This window comes from Mixophyes fleayi, chromosome 1, assembly GCF_038048845.1.
Source record: "Mixophyes fleayi isolate aMixFle1 chromosome 1, aMixFle1.hap1, whole genome shotgun sequence".
Taxonomy (NCBI): Eukaryota; Metazoa; Chordata; class Amphibia; order Anura; family Limnodynastidae; genus Mixophyes; species Mixophyes fleayi.
Window position 1 is genome coordinate 240016341 of NC_134402.1, and position 24265 is coordinate 240040605.

Below are 24265 nucleotides of genomic sequence, written 5' to 3' on the forward strand. Positions count from 1 at the left end.
TCATAATAATAGTAAACCTTGGTATGCAAGCTGAAGCTGCATATACAAGTCAATTCTGATCAGGGGCAATTCAAGGTCACTGGGAGAGCTGCCCAAAGCTGCCATTTGCATATAATATTGCTAACAGACACTCTGTGCTGAGGCAGTTTACCTGTCTGATCTTCTGGTCTTTGTCATGGAGATTCCTAGTAGTGGAGGCCAGTTCCCAGATAATGATTAAGTGTTTTAATGGCATTCATTCATTCTGGACTAACTACTCAAGCAGAAAAAAAGGTTATGTAAAAATCGCATTTAAGAAAAAATGATTTGTAATCTTTGCATCAGCAGCACTCTGAAGAGACATTAGGACTTAAATCCTTGGTGTGGTAGGCTCATACCTTATCTTCTGATATTTACTGAGTTTACTGGTGCATGAAAGGTTTTCAGCAATAAAAGCAGATGGGATGGGCTCTTTATAGGTAATTCTAACAGGCTATTACCTTCTATATATTGATAGTGAAGTAATCTTCAAAATATCGCCCAACAAATATACATTATTTAAATATTTGTAACAAAAGAGAGAGCAGAACTGTATTCATGAGCCTTGTTGCACTGGATGAACAACTTTTTTTCCATAGCATGTTTTCAATTCATGGCAAGAACGAGTTTCTACAATGAGAAACTTTTGTTACATTTATATCTTTGAAACAAGGCATTTTTAATGTTTTGTCAGTAACTTAAGGGTGCACAGAATCAAGGATTCTCAGCAATTATAATGGACAGAACACATAGTTAGCACTTTCAGGAGCTAAAATTACAGTTTTGATTTTTATTATTTTGGCTTTTTTTATTTTAATATAAAAAGTATGGATTAGATTTAGTTAATCATCAAAATATTGTGCAAAAGTAAGTATTCAGCCACATTCTAAAATAGGATTTTGATTTATCCTTTCACCAAATGTTTACTTTTATGGGATGCATTTGACTTTAATAATTTATAATTTATTTTATATAAAATGTAGTGATTTTGAACATAATGCTATAGCCGACATAGCTTAGGTCATTGGATCCCAAACGTTCCCAGTTTGAGGCACCCTTAGGGTCTCCGTAATTTTTTCAAGGCACCCCTAAACCTAGCAGTTCCCTGCCTTGCTTACCACCGGCCCTGTCCGCTGCACTCCAGGGAGCCACGGCGCACAGTTTGGGACCCACTGGTTTAGGTTATGCTTTTCGTTTTCTGAATTTACTGGATTTAAAATATTTACCGCTGAAACAAAGCAATGATCTATGTTGCTTTTATGGACTATATCTCCCCGAACATGTATTGTACTGGACATGTTAAAAACAGGTGAAATTTGGTTGAATTATTAAAATATTGTTTTTTTCCACAAAAGCTTTGCAAAAGTCATCAAGCGAATCATTTTCATAGAATCTATGGTGCCTCTATGTGAAGTTTAATTTCTACACACAACTATTAGTGTCAACTCAGGTTATCAAGAAGAAGGTAACTGGTCTCAAACTATGCACTCCTTGATATTTTAACACTGCATATTGTTCTCTTAAACTTTCTATGCAGCTTTTATTGAAAAATTGACAGGCTGTGCTATATCATCAGTGTGACAGTTGGCTGTTGATGCTGGAAAGTATATTAAAAAAAAAAGAAATAATTCCCCCAGTTTATCTAGTAAATTATTGTACTGGTATGACGATACAAGAATTACTTAAATTGCAATATTTGTATTATTCTTATCATCCTTTATATAGTACCCTTTTCTACACTGCTGTTACACTGCATTTACAGTTACAGTACAGTTATTTCAGGGAGACCAGCAAGAATTTAATTATAAAGGTTACATTTTGCTTAAAACTCTTTGTCCACTTGGGGCTGCCTATAAATTGTGTACTACTACTCTGTCTTCCCCTTTGTATTCAGGCAGAAATAGAAAAAAAGCTTTTATTATTTTAAGATGGAGGCACATAACTGCCCAATCATTCAATCCAGTAGTTTTTGTTTATAAATTTTAGTTGAAATGTGGTTGACAATAGATCCATTTATGTGGAGATGACTAAATGAATCAGTCTGTTTTTGGTGGGAAATTTCAAATGGGATTGTAATCTGTGTGATTCAATTGTATATTGACATGATTTAATTTGAAAACAAAAACTAAGGATGCTTCTATGGCCATCTTTAAGCTTTTTATGCCTTCCATTCAAATTACATTTTGAAGAACACTATGAATAAAATGGTTATAAATTGTTGTATCATTTCTATTTAAATATATATTTAAATTCTGCATAGCTAGAAGTCTATCTGTTTACTTTTTATGGTTAAAATGTTCCTAAATGCTAAATGTGCAGTTGTTAGAGGCATTTTGTTTTTACGGTGCTGCAACTCAATACATAGGTGCACTCACTGGTCGAAGTGGGTTGAGTATATTTCCACTTCGACCACTGTGTGCACTGTTGCCAGTTCACTTATATTAATGTTGGGAGTTAAGGTAGGTAGGAAGGCTTTTTCAGGCTAAAGCGAGTACACACTGAAGAATTTTTCCGACCGACGTGTTATCTCAAACGATTTATGCATACACACTGACATGATTTATCTTCAGATCTGTGCTCTTCATCTGGTCCTTTATCTGGTCCTCTAGTCCGGAGAATGACAGAACAATATTCATTCATTCACTACTGTTACATTGTCACATTGATTAAAACTGCCTTGTTATAGCTATCCACATGTCCTAACGAATTTCGTGAGCATCTGTGACTCTGAAGCGAAATATTCTGTCTCATAACGAACAAATGAATTATTCCTTCTACAGCACTCTCTACATTTATTCACTCTGACATTCAGTGCTAACATCGGCTGAAAAGAGCCCGACTCTGTAAACTCTATGAAGATCGTCAGCATGAGCGCATACACACTGCATGATCGTTAGGTGATTGATCGGAAAAAATGAAACGGCACTTTGGAACAACTTTACATCATCGTGTCACTATACACACTCACACGATATCTGACCAAACGGTCGGATGTCGGTTCATTTGTCCAATTATTGGACAAAATCCTGTAGCGTGTACCCAGCTTAACTGAGTAAATGGACCAGTTGATATATGTAACCTTAGTAGTATAAGTGATATCGAGTGCTGTGAAAGACTTTGTAGATGCACAGTAGACCCGCACACAGAGCAAGTCCACATCCAAAAACAGAATACAATGATAATTTAGTTATAATTGTATTATTAACACAGTTCTGTATAGTAGCATATATTGATGGAACATAATGTTTTGTAATGTGTGCCTTTTAAGTAGAAATTGTATTAAAGTAGAGATGATATTTCTATCCATTCAATGCTGTAAATCACATCGATTATTTAATGATTTTTTTTTTGTTAATTAAAAATATCTTTTTGTAATAATTTTTACATTTATTAATGATAAGAAAATTATTGCATTTGCCCAGTTTTCATGTGGTGGTACTTTTTATTTCAGGTAGTCCCAGGACCAGTTAAAAAATCCATGTCTGCTTCCAGCCCGAAGGATATTGTCTACTGCTGTAACTGTGGCAGGAGAGGTCATTGTGGCTATGTGAGTATTTTTAGATGTTTAATTATTTTTATTGAAGTTTTTCATCAAGTTGAAGTTAATGACAATTCCAACTCCCCGATCCTCACCGCCACATATGTATTTCTTTACTTTATATTACCAGTGGTATGCTCTTCTTCTGGGTCCCCTTTATCTGGGCTATTAAGGTCCCTAAAGCAGTTAGGTCTCCACAAAGAAGGGTCTGATTTTGGAATATGGCACAGTATATTGCTATTCCTGTCCCTGTAATTATACCAACAGTGTAGTCCCAGCACAGTAACGCTTGGCACTGATATTTCTATATTGCCCCAAGTTCCAACTAAATGCAAAATTTTAATACCAAAAGGGAGGCAACAGGTGAAGGGTTTTTTAATGATTTGCAGGCAAAAGTGTAACTCTCTTTTGAAACTATTATGAAAATGAGGAAAACTAAAATGTTAAGACAAAAATTGCAAATATAGATTATAAAAAAAAAAAACTATAGTAAAAAAAAAAAAAAGTGCTGTAAGTAGATATTATAAAATAGACGGTTGTGTACTGCAATACAAATGTATGCCAATGCATTTTTTTTTTAATTATTATAGATAACCGCATTAAACCCTTCCTTCACTCCCCTAAATATTCATAAGCACCAATGGTTAACACGCAGGAGGAGTGTTACTTGTTTTTAACTAGAATAGCTGTGGTACCTAAAAACAGTCGTGCCCGCGGGTCAAAACCTGTGTGGATAATTTTAATTTTTAATGATGCAAAAATATATAAATACCGCGGTCAATTGATTTCCCCCCCATATTGTTTATATATTTGAAATTTTGTTTAATTTAAAATCAGTTTATTTTGTATTGTCTGTGTTTCTCTTCCCATACTGAACACATTCCCACTTAAGCTACATAGCTTGCTGCAAAGCAATAGATCTATGCAACTTTTATTTTTTCCTATATAAAAGATACAGGTCTTTTACTTATTGGAAAATACATGCACACACTCCACTCGTTCAAAATGATTCTTTATTAAAATAAAAAAAAAATTGTCTTCTGTTTTTGATCAGCCACAGTCCACCAACAGTGCTTTTAACCAATCCAATCCTAAGAAGAAGACTCTTTCGTATCCTGGAGAAAATGAAACAAAACAAATAAATGTGACCATGCAGCATTTTATAGGACAGAAGCATTCTCCATCTCTCATACTATTGTTGAGCTGCATGTTGCCTAACTCAGATGTACACAATGCTCATTTGATACTGCTGTGCATCTGTTGTAGAACTATAAATCTTAGCATGCTCAGTGCTGAGATTCAACATCAGTTTGTATATCCCCAATATTCCCTGTTCTGATGTTTCCAGTATTACTTAAGGAAGGAAAAGGTTTGGGTTTTTTTCAATCGTTTAGTAAACTACAATTTTTGCTTCAACACAGCATTAATCTTCTAAAGTAAAAAGTAGAATGACCTTATTTTAATTGTTTTTCTGCAGCACTAAAGTGAATGCTTGCTCCAAGGAACTAGAGGGAAAATGTGGAAATTAAAACTAGCAATCACATGTAAATTCAGGCATATCAAGGTTATATGGTGCCTGTGGGCAACCATGTGCATGCCTCATCACTTAACATAACATGTGTTTCATCCAAAAAAACATACTGCTAGGTTAATTGGCTGCTATCAAAAATTCACCCTAGTCTCTGTCTCCCTCCCTCCCTCTCTGTCTGTTTGTCTCCCTCTCTGTCTGTCTGTGTGTTAGTGTGTGTCTATATTAGGGAATTTAGACTGTAAGCTCCAATGGGGCAGAGACTGATGTGAATGAGTTCTCTGTACAGAGCTGCGGAATTAGTGGCGCTATATAAATAAATGATGATGATCATGTATTATGTCTGATCCGTCACAGCTCACAACAATTACTTGACTGTTCTTTATATGTGTGATAGTGTGAGTCACACAAACTTAAAGGATAGTGAGTGAAGGAGGAGATTAGGCACTGGGCAAACCCTGTAATAGCATAGGGGCTCCCCATGATTCAGCTCTTCCAAATAATTCAGCTCGTAGAGGGCTGGTTTATGGGGGCAGTGCCCCACGTTGTTTATCCATTTCTACCCCATTGAATGTAAAAAGATGTAAAGATGTATATCATTTTTGCACATTCTTATTCAAATGGACATTCAGACATAGGAAAGCAACAACATCTGTGGCAAGAAATCAAATTAGCTGTCTGTCACTAACCTCACCTATTTAACCTGATCCAGCTTGCGCAAATTTGCAAGGAGTAATGGGCAATTTTTGCTCCATCCTGATTGTCAAACTGGTAGAAGTGGTTAAACTATGTATTGTCTAAATTCTTATTAAATGATATTATTTTTATTCTATTTATTTTTTAATTACATTATGTTTTACTATTGTCTTTCTACTTCGGGGAGATTTTGTGAAGATGAATGCGTGACACTCAAATAAAAATTACCGTTTTACAACCTAAATATACCAAGCTCTGTGAGATTCTTAAGTTTGAACCAAGGGGCGGGGCTAAATACATTTCCAGGGCATCATAATAGACCTAATAGAGAAGGAAAGAGGGATTATTGTGTCCAAAGAGACAGACTGATTTCCAATACACAAAATCAGGATGTCCGCACAGGCTGCAAAATGGGTTCACGGGTGCTATATGGTTTACCAACCAGAATCACAGCTCAAGCATCACTACTCATTACTACTTGGTAATTCTATCCCAAATATATTGGAAAGGTGATATTTTCCTTTTATATGTTGATGAAAATATTCAGAATGATATTGTTTAAACTCTTGTATTTTTATCATTTTTATGCAAGTAGTAACATAAAATAATGATCACTAAAATGACTGTTAATTTTTCAGGAATGCAATGAGAGGCGGATGTACAGTTCAGTCTACCCCAGTTGTGAGCTTGTTTTCACCTATGATGCTGTTCATGACATCTGGAAAAGAAAGCAAAGAGCCAAACGCAAGTTTCAAGGTACTCTGCATCATTGAAAATATATAGTAATAGCTTTTTTAAAAACACTTATGTTTACAATGAGCAATGTTTCAGTATAATGTCACTCTAAGGCTGGCCTGGACAAATTTTATACAAATGTTAGTTCCAAGCCGTTGCAAGAAATGCAACCTTGTTTTGGTAGGACTATCCACATTGGTAGGAAGCAGTACTAGATTTAACATTGTCCAGGAAATAGTTCCTCCATATATTATATATTACACAGCACAAATGATCATAATGTTAGATGTGTGTCCAACATATTATACCACACACATATGTGAGGGACTTGCTCTGGTCATAGTTGACAAGGCAACCAGGATCTTACTTTTATGTATTACTTGTAAACTTGTGTTTAAGATGGGAAATAATTTGTACTTGATATTAGCATTGTAAGCAATGCTTTTATGAGAAACACTAAGTTGTCAAATTATCCTGGTGTCCTACTTAGGTACATGAAAATGACACCAAACTACCATGAGCTATGTGAGAATGCGTGTTCTCCTCTAATCAGAGGTCTTTAAATCTCTGGAGTTTGTTGAACACAGATAGCCATGACTTTGAGCAGTAGACACAATTTGTGGTTTTGGTGACTTCACACAATGAGCATGACTCATATATGAGAATTCTTGTAATCCTTATATGAACATATTTGCTATACAGTTTTCAAATTAATAAAATATGAAGCATTAAAGCTTCAGAGATTACCTTTTGATAGTTATCTTGTTTAATTGTGGAGAAATAATTGGTGCAAGTAGTGTGACTTTACAGGTAATAGTTTGTGTGGTTTGCTTAGAGTGTGGAAGCTTCCCACATAAAGCATTCAGTGCCTGGACACTTATTGTACCAGTTGCTTTGCCAATATAATAAGAAATGTAAAATAAAAAAATAAACGTCTGCAGCTAAAATCCACTTACATATGTCCACATAGCATCCTTCGGTAATGTATTTATTTCTTTAGGTATAACTTCTTTCTAGAATGGGAGTGTTCATCAAAAGTCCATTTTAATATATTATATTTGTACATTCATTTTATTTACCAATGTTTTCATTATAATATGAAGAAGTCTTTTGATGATCCTATTTTCTGTGCTGCATAATATGGTGGTGCTATATAAATGGAAATAAATGTTTGTTTGTAAAGGATTACTATTACTTTTGCTATTTGTTCAGGGATTTATTCCATGGCCGAGACTGTTCTTAGAGGGTAATGGCAACAATGATACTTTGAGGCTAAAAAATAACAGTCTAACATCGTTAAGTGATGTTTATTCATTTGTTTTGTAAGAAGTACCTCACCATCTAAACATTGTTTTGTCTCCTAATTGAGCCTGTATTTTGTAAAACAGAATCACTTAGTCTGTTACAGTCATGTCCATAAATATGCAGCATTTCTTTAAGAAAATTGTTGAAATTTAAAAATTATTTGGCATCCACATATGTACTTCTTTGGTTTGCAGTGGAAGAGAACAGTAACTTATTTCACATAGAAATCCTAAAATGGGTCATACGAAATTACTGACACCTTTTTAGAAGTAGTTAGAAACTGTTAGATTTTAAAGAGTTTATTCTCCTTCACTTTGAAACAGAACTCACCTGTGGTGAGTAACAGGTGCCCACAATATAAAAATCATAAAAGTCACTCCTTAAGCCAGCTTGAATAGATAAAATGACTCATTCCCCTGTTTGTGTCACTTTGTGTATTGCAATGAGCATGGAGGAGAAAAAGCAATCAAGAGAATCGTCTGCGGAGGACAGACAGAGGATTGTAGGCAAGCATGGACAATCTGAAGGCCAGAAATCAATCTCCAGTGATATTAATGTTCCTGTTTTCATCATACATAATGTTATTAGAAGGTTTAAGGCCTCCACGGCACTGTAGCCGGCCTTCCTGGGTGTGACTGCAAGAGAAAGCGTGATTGAAACTGCAGTAGGATTGTTCAAATGGTGGAGAAAGCAACTCCATCAACTGCTAAACAGATTCAAGCTGATCGTCAGACACAAGGTTCGACAGTTTCATCTCGGACCATCTGTCGACAGCTCAATGAAAGGAGGTTCAGGAGGGCCCCACTGCTGAGAGCCATGATAAAGCCTGACTGGTGTTTGCCAAAATACATCTGAACAAGCCAAATTTCTTCTGGGAGAATGTACTGTAGAGAAGATTACCTGAGACCAAATTAGAGGTTATTTTGGTAAAGAAAAATGAAACTTTCCAAGAAAAGACCTCTTCCCCTACAGGCAAGCATGGCGGAGGGTCAGTGATTTTTTTTTTTGAGGTTGCTTTTTGTTACATCTGGCACTGGATGTCTTGAGGGTGTTCATTGCATAATTAAATCTGGACATTTTCAGGCCATTTTGGAACAAATTGTTGAATGAAGTGTCAGAAAGCTGAGTTTCCATCAAAGGTCACGAGTCTTCCAGCAGAACAATAACCCAAAAATGCTACACACTTCAAAAAGCACACAGGAATGTTTCAAGACAAGACGCTGGGACTGTTCTGAAGTGGCCAACAATCAGTCCAGCTCTAAACCTCATAGAACACTTGGAGAGATCTGAAAACAGTAGTTGTGGGAGAACTGGAGCAGATTGCACAAGAAGAGTGGACCAATCTGCCAGTAGAGAGGTGCAGGAAGCTCATTCATGGATATAGGAAGCGGTTATTTTGACTAAAAGCTGCGCTACCAGATATTAAGTCTAGGGTGTCAATAATTGTTGTCAATGCCATTTCTTTTACTTTTCTGATTTAAAAGGATATATAGCATTAAATTCAGGATAAAAAAAAGTTTACTTATATTAGCACAGAATTTGTGAAGACCAAATACTGTTAGTGATTTAAACTTATGTTTAGATTAAATTGTGAGTTGTTGGACAAAACAGTAAGGGCGCAAATATTTGTGGCCATGCTTGTAAGTATGTAGAGTATATAATACATGACCACTAGGAATTTCTTTTCTTCAAAACTGTGTATATGTTTCACCTCATTTTGAACAGTTCTAGATAACTCCTGATTTCAAAAATAGAAAATATTTTAGGAAAAAACTATTACTACACCAGTAATTAACATTTTTTTGTTTGTTTCTGTAGAGTTTCAAGAAGATGGACTCTTGCCAATGCAGATTAGTAAATCTAACAAAGACATAGATGTTAAGCAGCTTCTAAAACGACAGAGAAAAAAGTTTACAAAAGACATCAAGCGGCAACAAGTAAAGCCGCAATTGCATCCTCTGAGACAATCAAAGAGTCAAAAGAAAAAAAACAAGGTTCTACTCAGTCAAGAAAGAGAAGAATATTTCCCTAGAGGAAAATCAGAAAAGCCTAGTGGGGCCAGAAAACAGCATTCAAAGAATACATCTCAACACTTATTATTTAAATATCCCAATAAGAAAGAGCAATTAGATGGGCAATTAAAGAAAAACCAGAAGAAACGCAGAAACAAGATACGGAATAATTCCACCATTGATGAGAGTTTACTTATAATTAAGCAAAGGAAAAAGAAATCAAAAAACATTGTTCACTAGATTCAGAAAAGAGTATATGGATTTCTTAGTCTCATAATCACTAATTTAATGATACAGTTGACCTGGTCTGTGTTCTGGATTAATTTTCCACACTCAGGAAAATGCTAAATAATGATCACCAAGTAGAGAGATCTGTTTTGTTTTGTTTTTATAAGATCTAAAAATAAAAAAATATATCCTATTACTTTTGTAGTTCTTTTTCTGTTTCATAATATTTTTTTTATCTATTAAAAAAATGATTATAAAAATGGTAAAAGTGAAAGTATTACAGTGGTACAGTTTGGCTAAGCTGGGCTGCTGTAAAGTATTAATATAGACACTGGGTCTATATAAAATTATTACAGATCGATTGCATTTGTTAAGAAATGTCCTCTGTATCATTTAGAAAGTATGTTCATTTTTATTATCTTGAATCTACTTATCCAGGAGATATAAGCACATCTCTCTCTTTTCATTATTGCTGCATTTCTTTTTCAAGCATGTTTTAGTGGCTTCAAATAATTGATATTAGGGGGTATATTTACTAAACTGTGGGTTTGAAACATATACAGAATTTTATTTATAGTTTGAAATGTTATAGTGTTAAAATGTTATTGGGAAAGAGAGGGGTATTCAATTCCTATTAACATGTAAGGATACAGTTAATGTTCAAATTGTCTGATAATGACTGCAAAAGTTCCCAATTGGGAACAATTGTGACATAATATCATTAAGCATGACAGTAATGGTGGTATTGCAATAAAGCATTTTTATAGTTGTGTGAAAAACAATTATTCAAAGCCAAATGTTTGAAAATCTAGTACCATAAAAAATATAAAAAATAATGTTGGGGCCTATATTTTGGTGAATATGATATATTTATAGTGTATTTGTTGTTATCAGACACATGCCTTGTTAGAATAAAGCTTACATAATCTGGATCAATTAGAAATGTGAGAAGCTGTCTAAATAGTTTAGCCAAAACTTTGACATATAACTTGAGGTCAGTGTTTAAGAGAGAGAACAATAATGTAAACAGATGGATCACAGTGGAACTGAAAGCTCAAATAGGGCTCTACTGTACATGCACTGGTCACTGTATATACTTATAGTAAAGTAGGCTCTTCAGAGCTGTAAGTAATTTTTTGGGGGTGCAGATAGTGGAATAAAAACCTCTTTAGATTTAGCTATAGCTAGTTACACGGCTTGTTAGAAGTATACCATTTTATCCTCTTCTTTTACCCATTAAGCCTAATATGGATTGCAAAAGAATATTATTTCACCTTTTTTATATTGCTTTGCTTTCCTTTGTTCTTCATATTTGACAATAGTCGTGTCATACCTTCATTACTATCGTAAAAAATTTAAATAGCATAATTCGAAGTTATACCGGATTTCTTATTAGTTATCAGTTACCTCTATACCAGGCTATGAGAAGTGTCTAATCTATGCTTCCTCTCTTTCATCAACAGATAATTACTTCAACCTTATTGCACCAGTGTGTGAACTGAATTAAGAAAGTGCATTTTTATTTCTAATGGTATGCTGTCCTTTCACTCTTTGTTTGTTTAAACCTTTTATTGCTAGTGTTGCTGGGGGAGTTTATTGAGGGCTTGATTGATGAACTCTGATCACATGTGTTTGTTAACCACATATATTTATTGTAGAATGGCTGTAAGCCTGTGATGGCTGTATAGCTAGTGTGTATAGCTCTAAGTGTATAGTTACAAGTGTAATAAATGTAAATAGCATAATTCAGAGTTATACCGGAGTTGAACAGGAGGAAATAGGAGAAGAACATTCTGCTATTACCACAGCTACACAAACACAATAGTCAGTATTCACCTGAAACTCCATAATCTACTCCAGATGTTTCAATCTCTCACTGGTGGCTACAAGCTTCACACCACAAGAAGACTGTTTTGGACTCTGCTCTTATTTTCTACTGATCTTATGAAAGTTTGTTTTATCTGTCCGTTTATCTTCCCTGCAAAATTCCCTGTTTAATCAGCCTGCTGTACTACTTGCTCAAACACTCACTACACATGTTTCAGCTATTTCAGTTTCCTATCTCATCATTGTGCTTACAATTCTACTCTAGGCTTTGTCTACCATCACAAGTAGGAAGAAATGATACTGACTTTGAACCACTCTCCTCTCTCATGACTCTGCAAGAACTCAGCTACTCCATCACTTGTTCTTTATTACTCTCCATTCAACACTTCCTCCCACTCCCACACATGGTTCACCACATCATTAGTCCATGTTATCCAGACATCCATGGATAAACTATATCTACAGCAGTCTCACTCTGCACTACTCTGATTACAAAGGACATTACAATTAGGTAATTATTTTAATTATCTAATTTTTTGCTATTTTACTCATAAATCCCAATGCTTGCCAAAATATTTTCTTTCTCTCTCTTCATGGCATTATCTTTAGGACTTTGTCATCCCTCACTCATCCTGCAACACATACCTCTGTCCACATTGCCCCTTCATTACTTTAGTCACCTCTAGTTAACACTCATGAACTCTTTTCCTATTTACATTCAATAACTTTAACAGCCTCACCCTGTTGCCAGAAACTAAAAGGACACACCTTTCTTACTCCCTGCTTCTATTAGCTGGTGATATATCACCTAATCCAGGTCCCCCTCACTTCTCCCACACGCATATATCTGAACGCTACAGAAATCCAGCAAACCTCAAAAGCATCACCTGTCTCCCCTCTCTTCCAAAGTGATTTAAATGTGTCTGTTTCTGTTTTTGTGTGTGTGTGTATGTTAGGGAATTTAGACTGTAAGCTCCAATGGGGCAGGGACTGATGTGAATGAGTTCTCTGTACAGCGCTGCGGAATTAGTGGCACTAAATAAATAAATAAATAAATGATGATGATGAAAAGTGCCCTTTGGAATGTACACTCTGTTTGTAACTAATTTACCTCTGTACACAATCTCTTCCTCTCAAACAACCTAAACCTTCTAGCAATAACAGAAACATGGCTCACGTAATCAGACACTGCCTCACCTACATCCCTTTCACATGGTGGTCTCCATTTCACCCACACCCCCAGACCAGGAGGCAGACAAGGAGGTAGGGTTGGACTACTTCTCTCCCCACAGTGCACGTTCACAGTTATCCCAAATATTCCTGTTCCATCACTCACGTTCACATCTTTTGAAGTACATACTGTTAATATTTTTAAACCGTTCTCTATACGTGTTGCTGTCATCTATCGCCCCCTTGGACCACACCAACAATTTCTTGAACACTTCTCTGCATGGCTCCCTCACTTTTTATCCTCTGACATCCCCACCATCATCATGCGTGATTTTAACATCCCTATTTCTAACCCACATTACAATGCTGCTTCCAAACTACTCTCTCTAACATCCTCACGTGACCTCTCCCAGTGAATTGAATCCGCTACTCATCAGGATGGCCACTGTCTTGATCTTGTTTTCTCTAGACTATGCTCAGTTTCTCATTTCCTTAACACTCCTTTCCCCCTCTCGGATCATCACCTTATTAGCTGCTCGCTCACCCCCAGTTCTTTACTCTCCCTAGTGTCAAACTCTTCCAAGCCTCCTCACAACCACAGGAATTTCAACTCTATTGATTTTCAACAGTTTTCCACCTCTCTCCAACACCTTCTCTCCCCAATTTCTACAGCCTCCTCCCTTGATCAGGCAGTACCCGATTTTCATCAAACCCTAGCAACTGCCCTTGATCAAGTGGCTCCAGAGACACTGCATACTCCGCGTAGACTTCGTTGCCAACCGTGGCACACTGAAAGAACACAAACTCTACAAAAGCTTTTTCGTAAAGCAGAACGTCACTGGCGTAAATATTGTACCTTAAATTATTTCATCACATATACTGATATCTACCACTCCTATAGAAATTCTCTGGACACTGCAAAACAAACATACTTCCAATCTTTCATCTATGCTCAGGCTTCTAACCCCAAACACCTTTTTAACACATTTAAATCTCTTCTCAATCCTCCAACCTACTATATTCTCCTCAGTCAGGCTTTCGCTCTCAACACTCCACAGAGACTGTGTTGACCGAAGCTGTCAGTGATTTGATCACAGCAAAAAGTAAAAGCCATTACTCTCTTCTAATTCTCCTGGATCTCTGCTGCATTTGACACTGTTGACCACTCTCTCCTCATACAAACGTTACAATCCCTAGGTCTTTAATGCACTGTCCTATCCTGGTTCTTATCCTATCTAGCAAATTGCTCTTTCAGTGTTAATTTCTCTGGATCCACCTCTGCTCCGCTTCCTTTATCAGTTGGAGTACCACAAGGCTCAGTCCAACAACCCTCTGACCAACATTGCTGTGCGACTGATCACACAGCCCACTCAATACTTTTACCTTTGCATTCTGGCTGGTTCAATGTGCAATATGATGTACCACACGCCCTTTTGTTCAACCTCCCATTGTCCCATAGATTGTAAGCTTGCGAGCAGGGTTCTCTTACCTCTCTGTATGTATTACCCAGTCTTGTTTTATTAATGTTCCCAATTGTAAAGCGCTATGGAATTTGCTGGCGCTATATAAATAAATGTTGATGATTACTATAACCTTTAAAAGAATATAGGTTCACTATAACTTAAAGTATCTAGATTTGGTGAGTTACAGTCCACTATAAAATTGCTTATATATGGTTCAAAATAATCTGTATTTATTTAGTGGCAAGTTATATTTAAATACAGGAAAATATATTTATAGATATAATCCTATAATCTAGACTTTGACATACAAGAGATGTGATACTTATCCATGTCTACTTTTTGTCTCCCCAGATTGTGATAAAAGGTGGGGGTGTAAACAGGAGGGTGTAATACTACTAAACGATAGTGTAAACACCGGCAGTGTTTACACCTACAGAATTATTATGATACTGAAGAGAGCAACATGTAAGAAAGACCTTCTTACCTGTAAACAGACATAGGGCAGATCCGATGTGAGTAGAGGACGACACATCCAATAGCGATGCACCACCTCAGGAGGTGCAAGCCGCGGGAAAGGCCTGACTATCCAAGGAACACTTGTTCCTACCTTTTGGTAATAAATCCAGTACAAGATAAGAGGTATTGAAAAATTCATATTTTGAAAGTGGTCCCAGTCACAATGAAACAATTCCCAGCCCCTGAGCAATTTAAGGAATTGATAGCCTAGATGACAAAATAATTTGTGACTAAAGAAGGTTTATATGCTATGGAAGAGGTGAAGAGAACAAGGTCCCAGAAAAGTATGGACTTAAAGTACAGGGGCGCACAGTCAAAAATGGAAATGGACTCTTTATGGAATACTAGTAAATTGGGGGAAATTAAAATGATATAAATCTATTGGGATGAGTCTGATCTATCTCTGAATGAGGTTTTAATAGAACAACTAGACAAATAATAAATATATAATAATGCTGGCTAAAGTATGTAACTTTGATGGCCAATAGCCTACATGCAGTTGAAGATTGGAGAATTCTAATAATTGAAGACTGTTGGACATGAGAATTTTCTGTATTCTAGCAGAAACGCTGCTACAAAATTTGAGCAGTTTTGCGCAAGGTGATTTCAATTTAGATATTCAATAGGATTAAATCATATATATCTTGACTGAATCCAGTGTTATAGTTTACTGTTTGTCGCTGGTTGTGTGTACCTATCTATTTATATTCTCTTTGAAATCTGTCATGCTGAAAATTGTTGAGATGGCAGGGTATATTTCCTGTGCATGTATTCAGTATTACTATATGATTAATTGATTTATGCAATTTTTTATGTTGTGGGGGAGGAACAGTAAAATAAGCTTGACGTAAAAAAAAAATAATAATGAAGGGTAGCTATGGCTTCAGTGGCTAAAACACTAGGACTATTCATACAGATGTGCAGGAAAATATTAGTAGACAATATTTGTTGAAAAGCATTGAAGTTATGCAGAGGGGAATAGATTTCCTTTGTGAGTCCTCATTGGATACCATTAACTGTTCAGCCACAACTATGGCTTCAACTGTAGTACCTAAAGAAGCTCTCTAGCTGCATCTATCAACAGCAGATGCTCAATATGAGAATAGCATGTCAATGCTCCCATTTGAAGGTTCTTTGGAGATTCACAAATTTTTCTGGGGCTCTGGATGTTGTTAGAAATAGTTACAAGATAGAATTTGATCATGTTCCCAGGGGAATCTTCTTTGTCAGATCCACACCCCTTCAGCCCAAGCAGAATTGGAAGCTTTATGCATCAGTGATCTTGATTGTTCCTCTAGGCCAGATGGGCACAGGCTTTTATTACAGACCTTTTCTGGTCAGAAAATACTCAGTCTTTCCGTACTGTCCTAGATTTAAGGAGACTCAATAACTTTGTTCATGCAATTCATTTCAGTATGGAATGTGTAAGTTCAGTATCCACTGCTATAAGCAAAGTCGATTTTTTTCCATCCATAGGTCTTCAGGATCTTCCATATCCTTTCTGTAGTTCATCATCATAGATTTCTCAGGTTCTGTGTCCTGGGACAGCATTTCCAGTTCACTTGCCTTCCCTTTGGTCTGACGACATTCATGAGAACTTTCAGCTAGGTGTTAATTACACTAGTAGCAGTGTCCACTAGAAATTTTCACACGTGCCACTTTGCCCAAGGAAGATCTCCAATTAGACTTACTCACTTGGTGAAATCGCAGATAATAATCTGTGTGTGTCATTCGATTAACAAGGACTACCACGGAGTCTATCAACTGGTATCAGAATTTAAAATTAAAAGAACTGGAAAGATCACTATCAGAATCAGACTCGATAACATGGCAGACTCCAGTACCACAGGCTTATAGGCTCATCTCCTGTCAAGAGTAGTAAAAAGAGTATAGGTGTGCTATAAATGCGAGAAGTTGGAATGTCATTCAGTCATTTTCATCCTCATTAACAGAGTGTGTGTCTCAGGATATTCTCAGACAACAGGACTGTAGTTGCCGTCATAAATTGCCAAGGAGGAACCAGGAGCAGGACCATGATGACTTGGGTTGCAAAAGTCAGATCATGGCAGAAAGAAACCTGAAGTCCCTATTGGCACTTCCTACAGAAACAACTTATTAAAACATGTCTTCATTTTCTTACCTATAGGCTTTTTAAATGAACCTCCATCTTCTAGAGGTAAAACAGTTTTTTTTGAACAAGTAAGCTGCTGCCAAATCTACGTTAGGTACTACATTTCCCTACATGAATTTAGACACAAAATTTTTCCGCATTCAATTCATTAATTCCTTAAACTGACATGGGGCTTGTACTGTACTTTATACTCCAAAAGTAAGGTCTCCAGGTAATCATTGGATAGTTCTTGATCACAAGCTCCACAGGCATGATTATGTCATTTTCCTTTCACCGGCTCTGAAAGAGTACTGAGAACAAATTTACAATAATGATCTAAACTAACTACAAACTAAATAAAATCCCAACAGCCATTACTAAGGCTTACTTATAACTAGAGATGTTCACTGATCCCAGTGTTTTTGTTTTTGTCAGAAGGCTTTGAATTTTCAGAAAATACCATTTATTTTCTTATACCTTCTGACACAGGAAAGAAAATCTATCCCCAATGCCCAAAAAGTGTGTGTGTTCTTGCCATTTATTGAAATGGCAAGAAAGTGATATATAACAATTGTGTGTGTTGTATTTCTAAACACCAAGAAATATTTTTGTGCTTCTTCCTTTTGGCATCATTCCATGTTTCCAAAACAGCAATAAGCAGGATTCTACACATAGGTTTTCATAATAAAATCTGCACCTGAAAATCCTAATGCTTTTCTTTCTTTTTTTTTTTTATTTAACTAATGTGTGCAGGGTGCACACATTATGCAGAGGACTGCCTAATGTGTTCTGTAGTGTAGGGTGTAATTGGTGATCACATATGATTATTTTAAAGAGGGGACTCTCCTTTTTCAAACAAGTGTGCTCCCGAGTCTGTAGGAAGAACATGTGAGATCAGGCACTTCACCTTCCACTCCCTGCACTGCAGATGGCCTACACTGACAAGAAATAATGGTGGGGGACAAGTAAGTAATATTTTAACTACTTTGAACCCATCAATGCGAAGGTCAAGTGGGACTCATCATTACCTCCTTAGGGCTATATGTGGATGACAAGATGCACTCGTCCTTAGCGCTGAAGGCATTAATATAAAATATGTAAAAAAAAAACGAATACCCCAAGAAAAAACATCAGTTAAAAAAATATTACTTTTTATAGTGAAGAAACAGTAGAGGCCTTTCAACAGAGCAGAAAGTTACACATTATGTAGTGTGTGACGAAAGAGCAGGTAGGGCAGTTTATTGAAAATGAAAGGTACTTAAGAATATCTGTTTAAAATGTGCTTTTTTTTTTAAAAAAAAAAAATGATTACCTGTTTTTGTTTTACGTTCTCACAGTTATAGCTTCTTTTGGAAGTAAACAAATATATACTTATTTTTAAGTTGAAAATTAATTAAAATCATTTTATTTCCGTGAGACATTCAGAAGGCATACATCTCAGGCCATTTTTTTAGAAGGACCATCAGGCTTTCTTATTGGCAAAGTTCAGAGGCCTCTTAGGCCCAAACCAAAACAGGAGACCAGCCCTCCCCCAGAGATGTAACTGTTAGATTACACTCCTACAGTCAATTGAATCTTGCTTAATGAAGGGACCTAAGGCTTCTGAATGTAAAGTTAAGGGAAAATAGAATCCCTTGTAGGTCAGGGTTCAGCATTAAGCTGATCATCAATATTAATGGAATTCAGTACACCCTTAGAGATCCAGAAGGTATGACATCATCCTTCATTTAGGAATACAGGAGAGGTTCAGCAATCCGATGGTAAGGTGGTTATAGTCTTCAATTACTCTTCTTGATATCAGTGGATTTTTATTACTTTTAATATAACTATAATAGTATATTTCATCCTTTACCAACTGTGTTGATTTTACCTGTTGGATGGGTGAGTAAAACTGACTGTTCCTTTATAGTAGTGTTTAGTTGGTTAGAAGGTGGGGCTTGATTACTGCATATATTGTTCCACAAGCACTTGCCCATTAGTTATTGGATCATAGTTTGTTTACTTTTACATTTTTCATAACCTTGTGTTGGATTAACAGGTGACCACCCTTCCCTTACACATTTCCGGTTAGTTGGTATGTCCTGTGGATACACTCATATGTGTATCCTTTGATGCCGGGATGTTATTTCAAGGGCCATATAAATAATTTTCACTTTATTTTGTGTTATGTTTTGACTATTGTTTTTCTTACTGTTTCCATATTCAGGTGTACTCTCTCGATCTGTCCAGATGGTGTCTACTTCCACTTTTACTTTAAACCAGCCTTGGTCTATGCCCATATCACATCTAAACTATAATTGTTCTGAAAGTATTTTGCTAATCTTCAGAAGGTGATGTAAGGAAGACTGTTGATAAGTTGAGATTTTAATATTACTTTAAACAACTACTTTGACAGATCCAAAGAGGTGCTCGCTATTGGAGCTAGTAAGGGGCTCCAGGAGTCTTGTTTAATATTGTTGGTCCTGGGAAATGTATGCAGGGAGTAGGAGGTTTTTTTTTGGACATAGACCTTCCTTACTCACTCATCACTCTTTCTATAATTTACTTTTCTTTTACTAAAGCTGTGGAGTCTGCTCATGGTGTCAGCAGCAATCCACTATGTCACCTGGTCAGAATACACACTGCTTGAGTTAACAGTTCAGGCATGGGACTCAGTGCCTTTGTTGCTAATGCACCAAAGGAGAACTGCAATTTTTAACTGTGAATTCATGTCACTATATTGTAGAAGGATAGATTAGCACAGTTACAGGCCTACTCTACGTTACTTGGGGAATTGACTTTTCAGTATAAGTGAACTCAACACCCAAGCATCGTGAAATAAATCTAGGACCATGTGGTGCAGTCTATGGCTGCTAAATCAGGTTTTCATCTTCAGTGTAAAAAGTATATATATTATGAATTTGTTAGAGAGCTCCCACTGTTCATGGCTGGTAAAAAAAAATACTCTGGTATGTCTTCCAGGAAGGTGCACTATATCAGAAGCAGTGGTATCTCTCGACGTATCCTAGACCAGTTTTGCTATTTCTACTGTTCTTCCTCCCCTTGTCTCTTGTATCACCCTTCCATACTTGACTGCTGAGCAGAGGGAGGCTTCTGCAGTTTGTTAAGGAGGCTAATAGCTCCAGTCAATTATATATCACAGTATGCTACTGAAGACCTTTGCAAACATGTTGATTCCTCAGTTAATTGTTATTTAAATCAATGATACAAGTTAAGCCTCGCACTCTGCAAATGGCTACATTAGTATAATACATGAAGAGGGCATAGACAAAGTTTTTTTTGTGATAGCTGCTGTCCTATTTTGCTCATCAATATTGACCTTAACTATTTTGTTAAGGTATTAATTAACAGACTGTGTCCGTTTTTGCCCCAATTGGTCCATATGGAGCAGGTTGCTTTTGTTTGTGTAAGTCTGACAATTACAGGGTAGACTGTTACAAAATGTTCTTGTTACTGGACTATCTTGAACTGTCGGAGCCTCTTTGGCCTGTGGTTTACTAACTCTGACATTGCATTAGCTTAGATGTCGTTCTTGAGTGTTCTTTACTATGTTCTCCTGATTAAAGGTGGAAAATGTCAGCAGAGTCACTTGTCATTCCCCTGTTTAGTCCCTATCCTTAGAGTCGGTGACCAAAGTTAAACATAACTCCACTGAAATTAAAGCCATTCCAGTGTGCCCAACAGGCCACTAAATGAGTCTGTTTGCAGATTATAGACCTGTAGCAATCAGTGTCCCACACACTTACATTCGATGTTCTCATATTTCCAAAACATCTCTTAGCTATAAAATATACTCCAAATCTTAAAATCTTAATATAGCTATGTCTCTATAAGAACAAAAATTACTGCATGTGAACTTTGATTTTCAGAGACAAGGCCCGGCCCTAATCTGCCCTGCTAGCCCTTAATAATAAATTCTGGTCCTTCTGGGTGTCCAGGTCACCACCACCTGATGCATCATCAACATCTAAACAGACACTAAATCTAATGGACTCAATTATTAAATTAAATCAGACTTCTTCAAATTCGACTTTGCTCTCCATTTTTCGTAACACTGACTTTACCCCTACAATAGTATTTTGTACGGTTACAATGTCTGAGTAATGATTATACTAGCTATGCCTTTGAATTATGTTTAAAAATGAATAGAATAGGTTTTAAAAACTTTAATTGTATTCTTTTCAGAAGTATTGCTATGAAAAAAACTGAAGTACATTTTTACGTGTCATTAATTATTTTGTGCGTATTTGGATTTACCTGTTTACTGCAAATTAAATATCGCAACTGTTTCAGTGATTCTAACACAATATATGGTTGACAAAGCAACCAGTCATTTTCTGATAATGAACTATTAAGTTTTGTGTTAGCTTGGATGAATTGCAAACATCATACAAGATAAAACAAAGCATATTGGGGTATGAGAAGAATTAATTTACATACATTTGGAAACTCTCAGAATTAACCCTAACAGCAAACAAATGCTGCTGTTATATGAGAATACTTACTTCCAAATTATTTTTACTCATAGTTCTTTGGCTGGCTTTGTTTTCCCAGTGATCCTCTCTTGTGTTTCGTATATGAATATTTCTAGGTGCATTCTATGTAATTAAATATATTTAAATTTAACAGTCCCCTATTCCATAGAACAAGTAAGTTCAGCAGTACTTATTTGCCACAGCGACTTGTTCACACAGCCATAGGTGTCCACTAATAAGGCCAGACAGTTAGCCTTACTTACAAGATAGGAATCTATCGATCTTGTGGCTCAAGGGCCTGATTCATTAAGGAGAGCAAAGCAAATTTGATCCTGGACAACCCATGTTACAATGCAAGGGGTGCAAATTGGTTTATTATTTTGCACGTAAGGAAAATACTAGCTGCTTTTTCAGGTAGCTCACAAATACTTGATAGCTTTATTTTCACACTGAAATTTAAAGTTGATCTAAGAAATGCCCTACCCCAACTATAAATCAGTCTCCAAATTTTAAATTTACTTTCCCCTCCAGTGCAACATGGTTTTACCAAGGTGCATACTTACTCCTTTTTTTTTGCTTTACTTTCTTTAATGAATCAAGCCTGTGACAGGATGGGCCTCCTATGCCACCCTGTCCATGCTGCTGGGGACTGGCTGGGCTTGCCTTGCCACCATTCATTTTCTTTAATCCAATTGCACCCCTCTAACCATAGTAGAAAGGGTCTGCTGCCACCACTAGACTCCTTCAGCGGCACCTAGAACCGCTTCCTTCTGGGTAACTCTCTCTGCTAGTGTACTCCCTTGCTGGATACCTGGGCTGGTACCACTGACCTCTTCCTTTAGGTCAGGGTTGCTGTGGATGTTTCGCCCTGGACTTCCACAATGACCAAAGCTGCAGGGTAATGGGCAAAAGATTGATACTGGATGCTAGTCCCAACCTCTTAACAGGCGGATAGATTGATTTAATCTGTAGGTCACAGGAATTACAGCTGTAGGAGTCAAAGCAGGATCTTGAAGCATTGATGTTTTATTAGCTCAAGCAGTCCTAATAAGGACAGTTACACGCCAGTCTGTGGTACTAGCAATTTTTCCAGAAATTACATATGGAATGATACATGGTCAAACTGTGTTTTTTTATACAGTTTTGCAGCCCTAGCTTAGCAGGAGGTAACCCAGCCCCTGTCTCAGCTGGCACCACAACGTCTGATATATTACATTCAATAATTACCATCATGATGTAATATATACTCTAATCTTGCATTTATCATAATTTAACTTCCTAAATCTTGCATGTTACATTATTTATGTAGTTTTTCTATCCTTTTAACAAGACAGGATACAGATAACTACCTCCTGCTGTGTATTCAGGCTGAAGCCTGTGTTGCACACTCACACATCAAAAGGCCTAATTTGGAGATTACAAGAACAAGCTTCCTCCAACAAATGGTTATTGCATCAGAAATCAATACATGAATATGAAAATAAATAAGTTTTTACTCCAAGCGCCCAACGCAGAGCCTTAGCTCTTTCTGGCACTGCACGCCGGATACCAACCGGCGCCACAATGCGCATACATTACATATTGACATTTAAATTAAGAAATATACCCTTTAATCTATCTTTAATCCCTTAGTGCTGAGGTTGAACCCATTCAGCACAGCAATATCAGGTGTTAAACCATTCGATGCTGCAGCAGTCATCTTGGCAAGGTGGGAGGTGAGGGTGGCTCGTCTACAAGGCCCTAAAAAGTCAAGGTCAAAAAATTATATCAAAGGCTTAAATTTACTGTAAATGTTGAAAAAAACAAAAAAAAGGGTAGCACACAGAGTTTAGCCCTTGTCAAACTGAAAAATCAGTATCAGACAGAATAAAACACCCAAGTACTTCATGATGTGTAGTTAGAAATAGATATAAGCCAGAATATGCACGTTCACACACATGGGTACAGTGTAATGTGCACATATGTGGGATCACTCATTCGCTGACTGATTGCATAAGTTATGGTGTTCTGTGAAAATGCTATGCATGGAAGCACCTGATATATTTCCCAGAAAATACAGTATCTTCCCCACTGTTCGCTAAGTATTCTACAAGAACACTGATACACTGGGCATACTTTTGCCTTTTTGGAGGTTATACCTAGAGCAAGTGAAGTCATCCTTGACATTGAATGTATTAAAGTGATTGAAGACAGAGCCGTTTCTAAATTGTGCTGGGCAAGGGAGGAAGTGCAGGAATACTTTACCGCCCCCACGTTGGGGTTAATAGAGTAGGCAGTTTCTGCAGCTTTGACGCGACAGCTAAGCAGTGTAATGTGATCTCAAGTAGCTAATGTAATAAGCCCTGATACTCAAGCTGTTAGGACACAGGGCGCATGTTTTGTGGATGATGCATTTGGAAATTTTGTGGGTTGCCACAGCTGGTTGGATGTTCAGCGGATTGTGCGAAGCATCAGGTATTGATAGACATGGTGCAGTATTTTGTTAAAAGCTTATTGTTAACTTGTAACATGCCTCATTATCTGGCAGTATGATGGTGGGGAGCATCAGGGATCAGGATGCCATGCATGATATAGAGGACATCCTTTGTCAGTGGATGCTTAATAGCTGATATGTAACAGGAACAGGGCACTGTGTGCATTCCAC

The 24265-nt window shown here is 36.8% G+C and overlaps 1 protein-coding gene across 2 annotated transcripts in view; it reads left to right on the forward strand.

Moving 5' to 3' along the window:
- The window catches only part of ZCCHC7 (zinc finger CCHC-type containing 7), a 120171-nt gene extending 109918 nt beyond the window's left edge, over nucleotides 1-10253 (forward strand). For both annotated transcript variants that reach the window (XM_075208229.1, XM_075208221.1), the window contains exons 7-9: nucleotides 3470-3565; nucleotides 6419-6536; nucleotides 9639-10253. In XM_075208229.1, coding sequence (XP_075064330.1) covers nucleotides 3470-3565; nucleotides 6419-6536; nucleotides 9639-10072 — 648 coding nt within the window. In that variant the 3' untranslated portion in view covers nucleotides 10073-10253. The remainder of the gene's footprint in view (nucleotides 1-3469; nucleotides 3566-6418; nucleotides 6537-9638) is intronic.
- Nucleotides 10254-24265: the final 14012 nt, after the last annotated feature.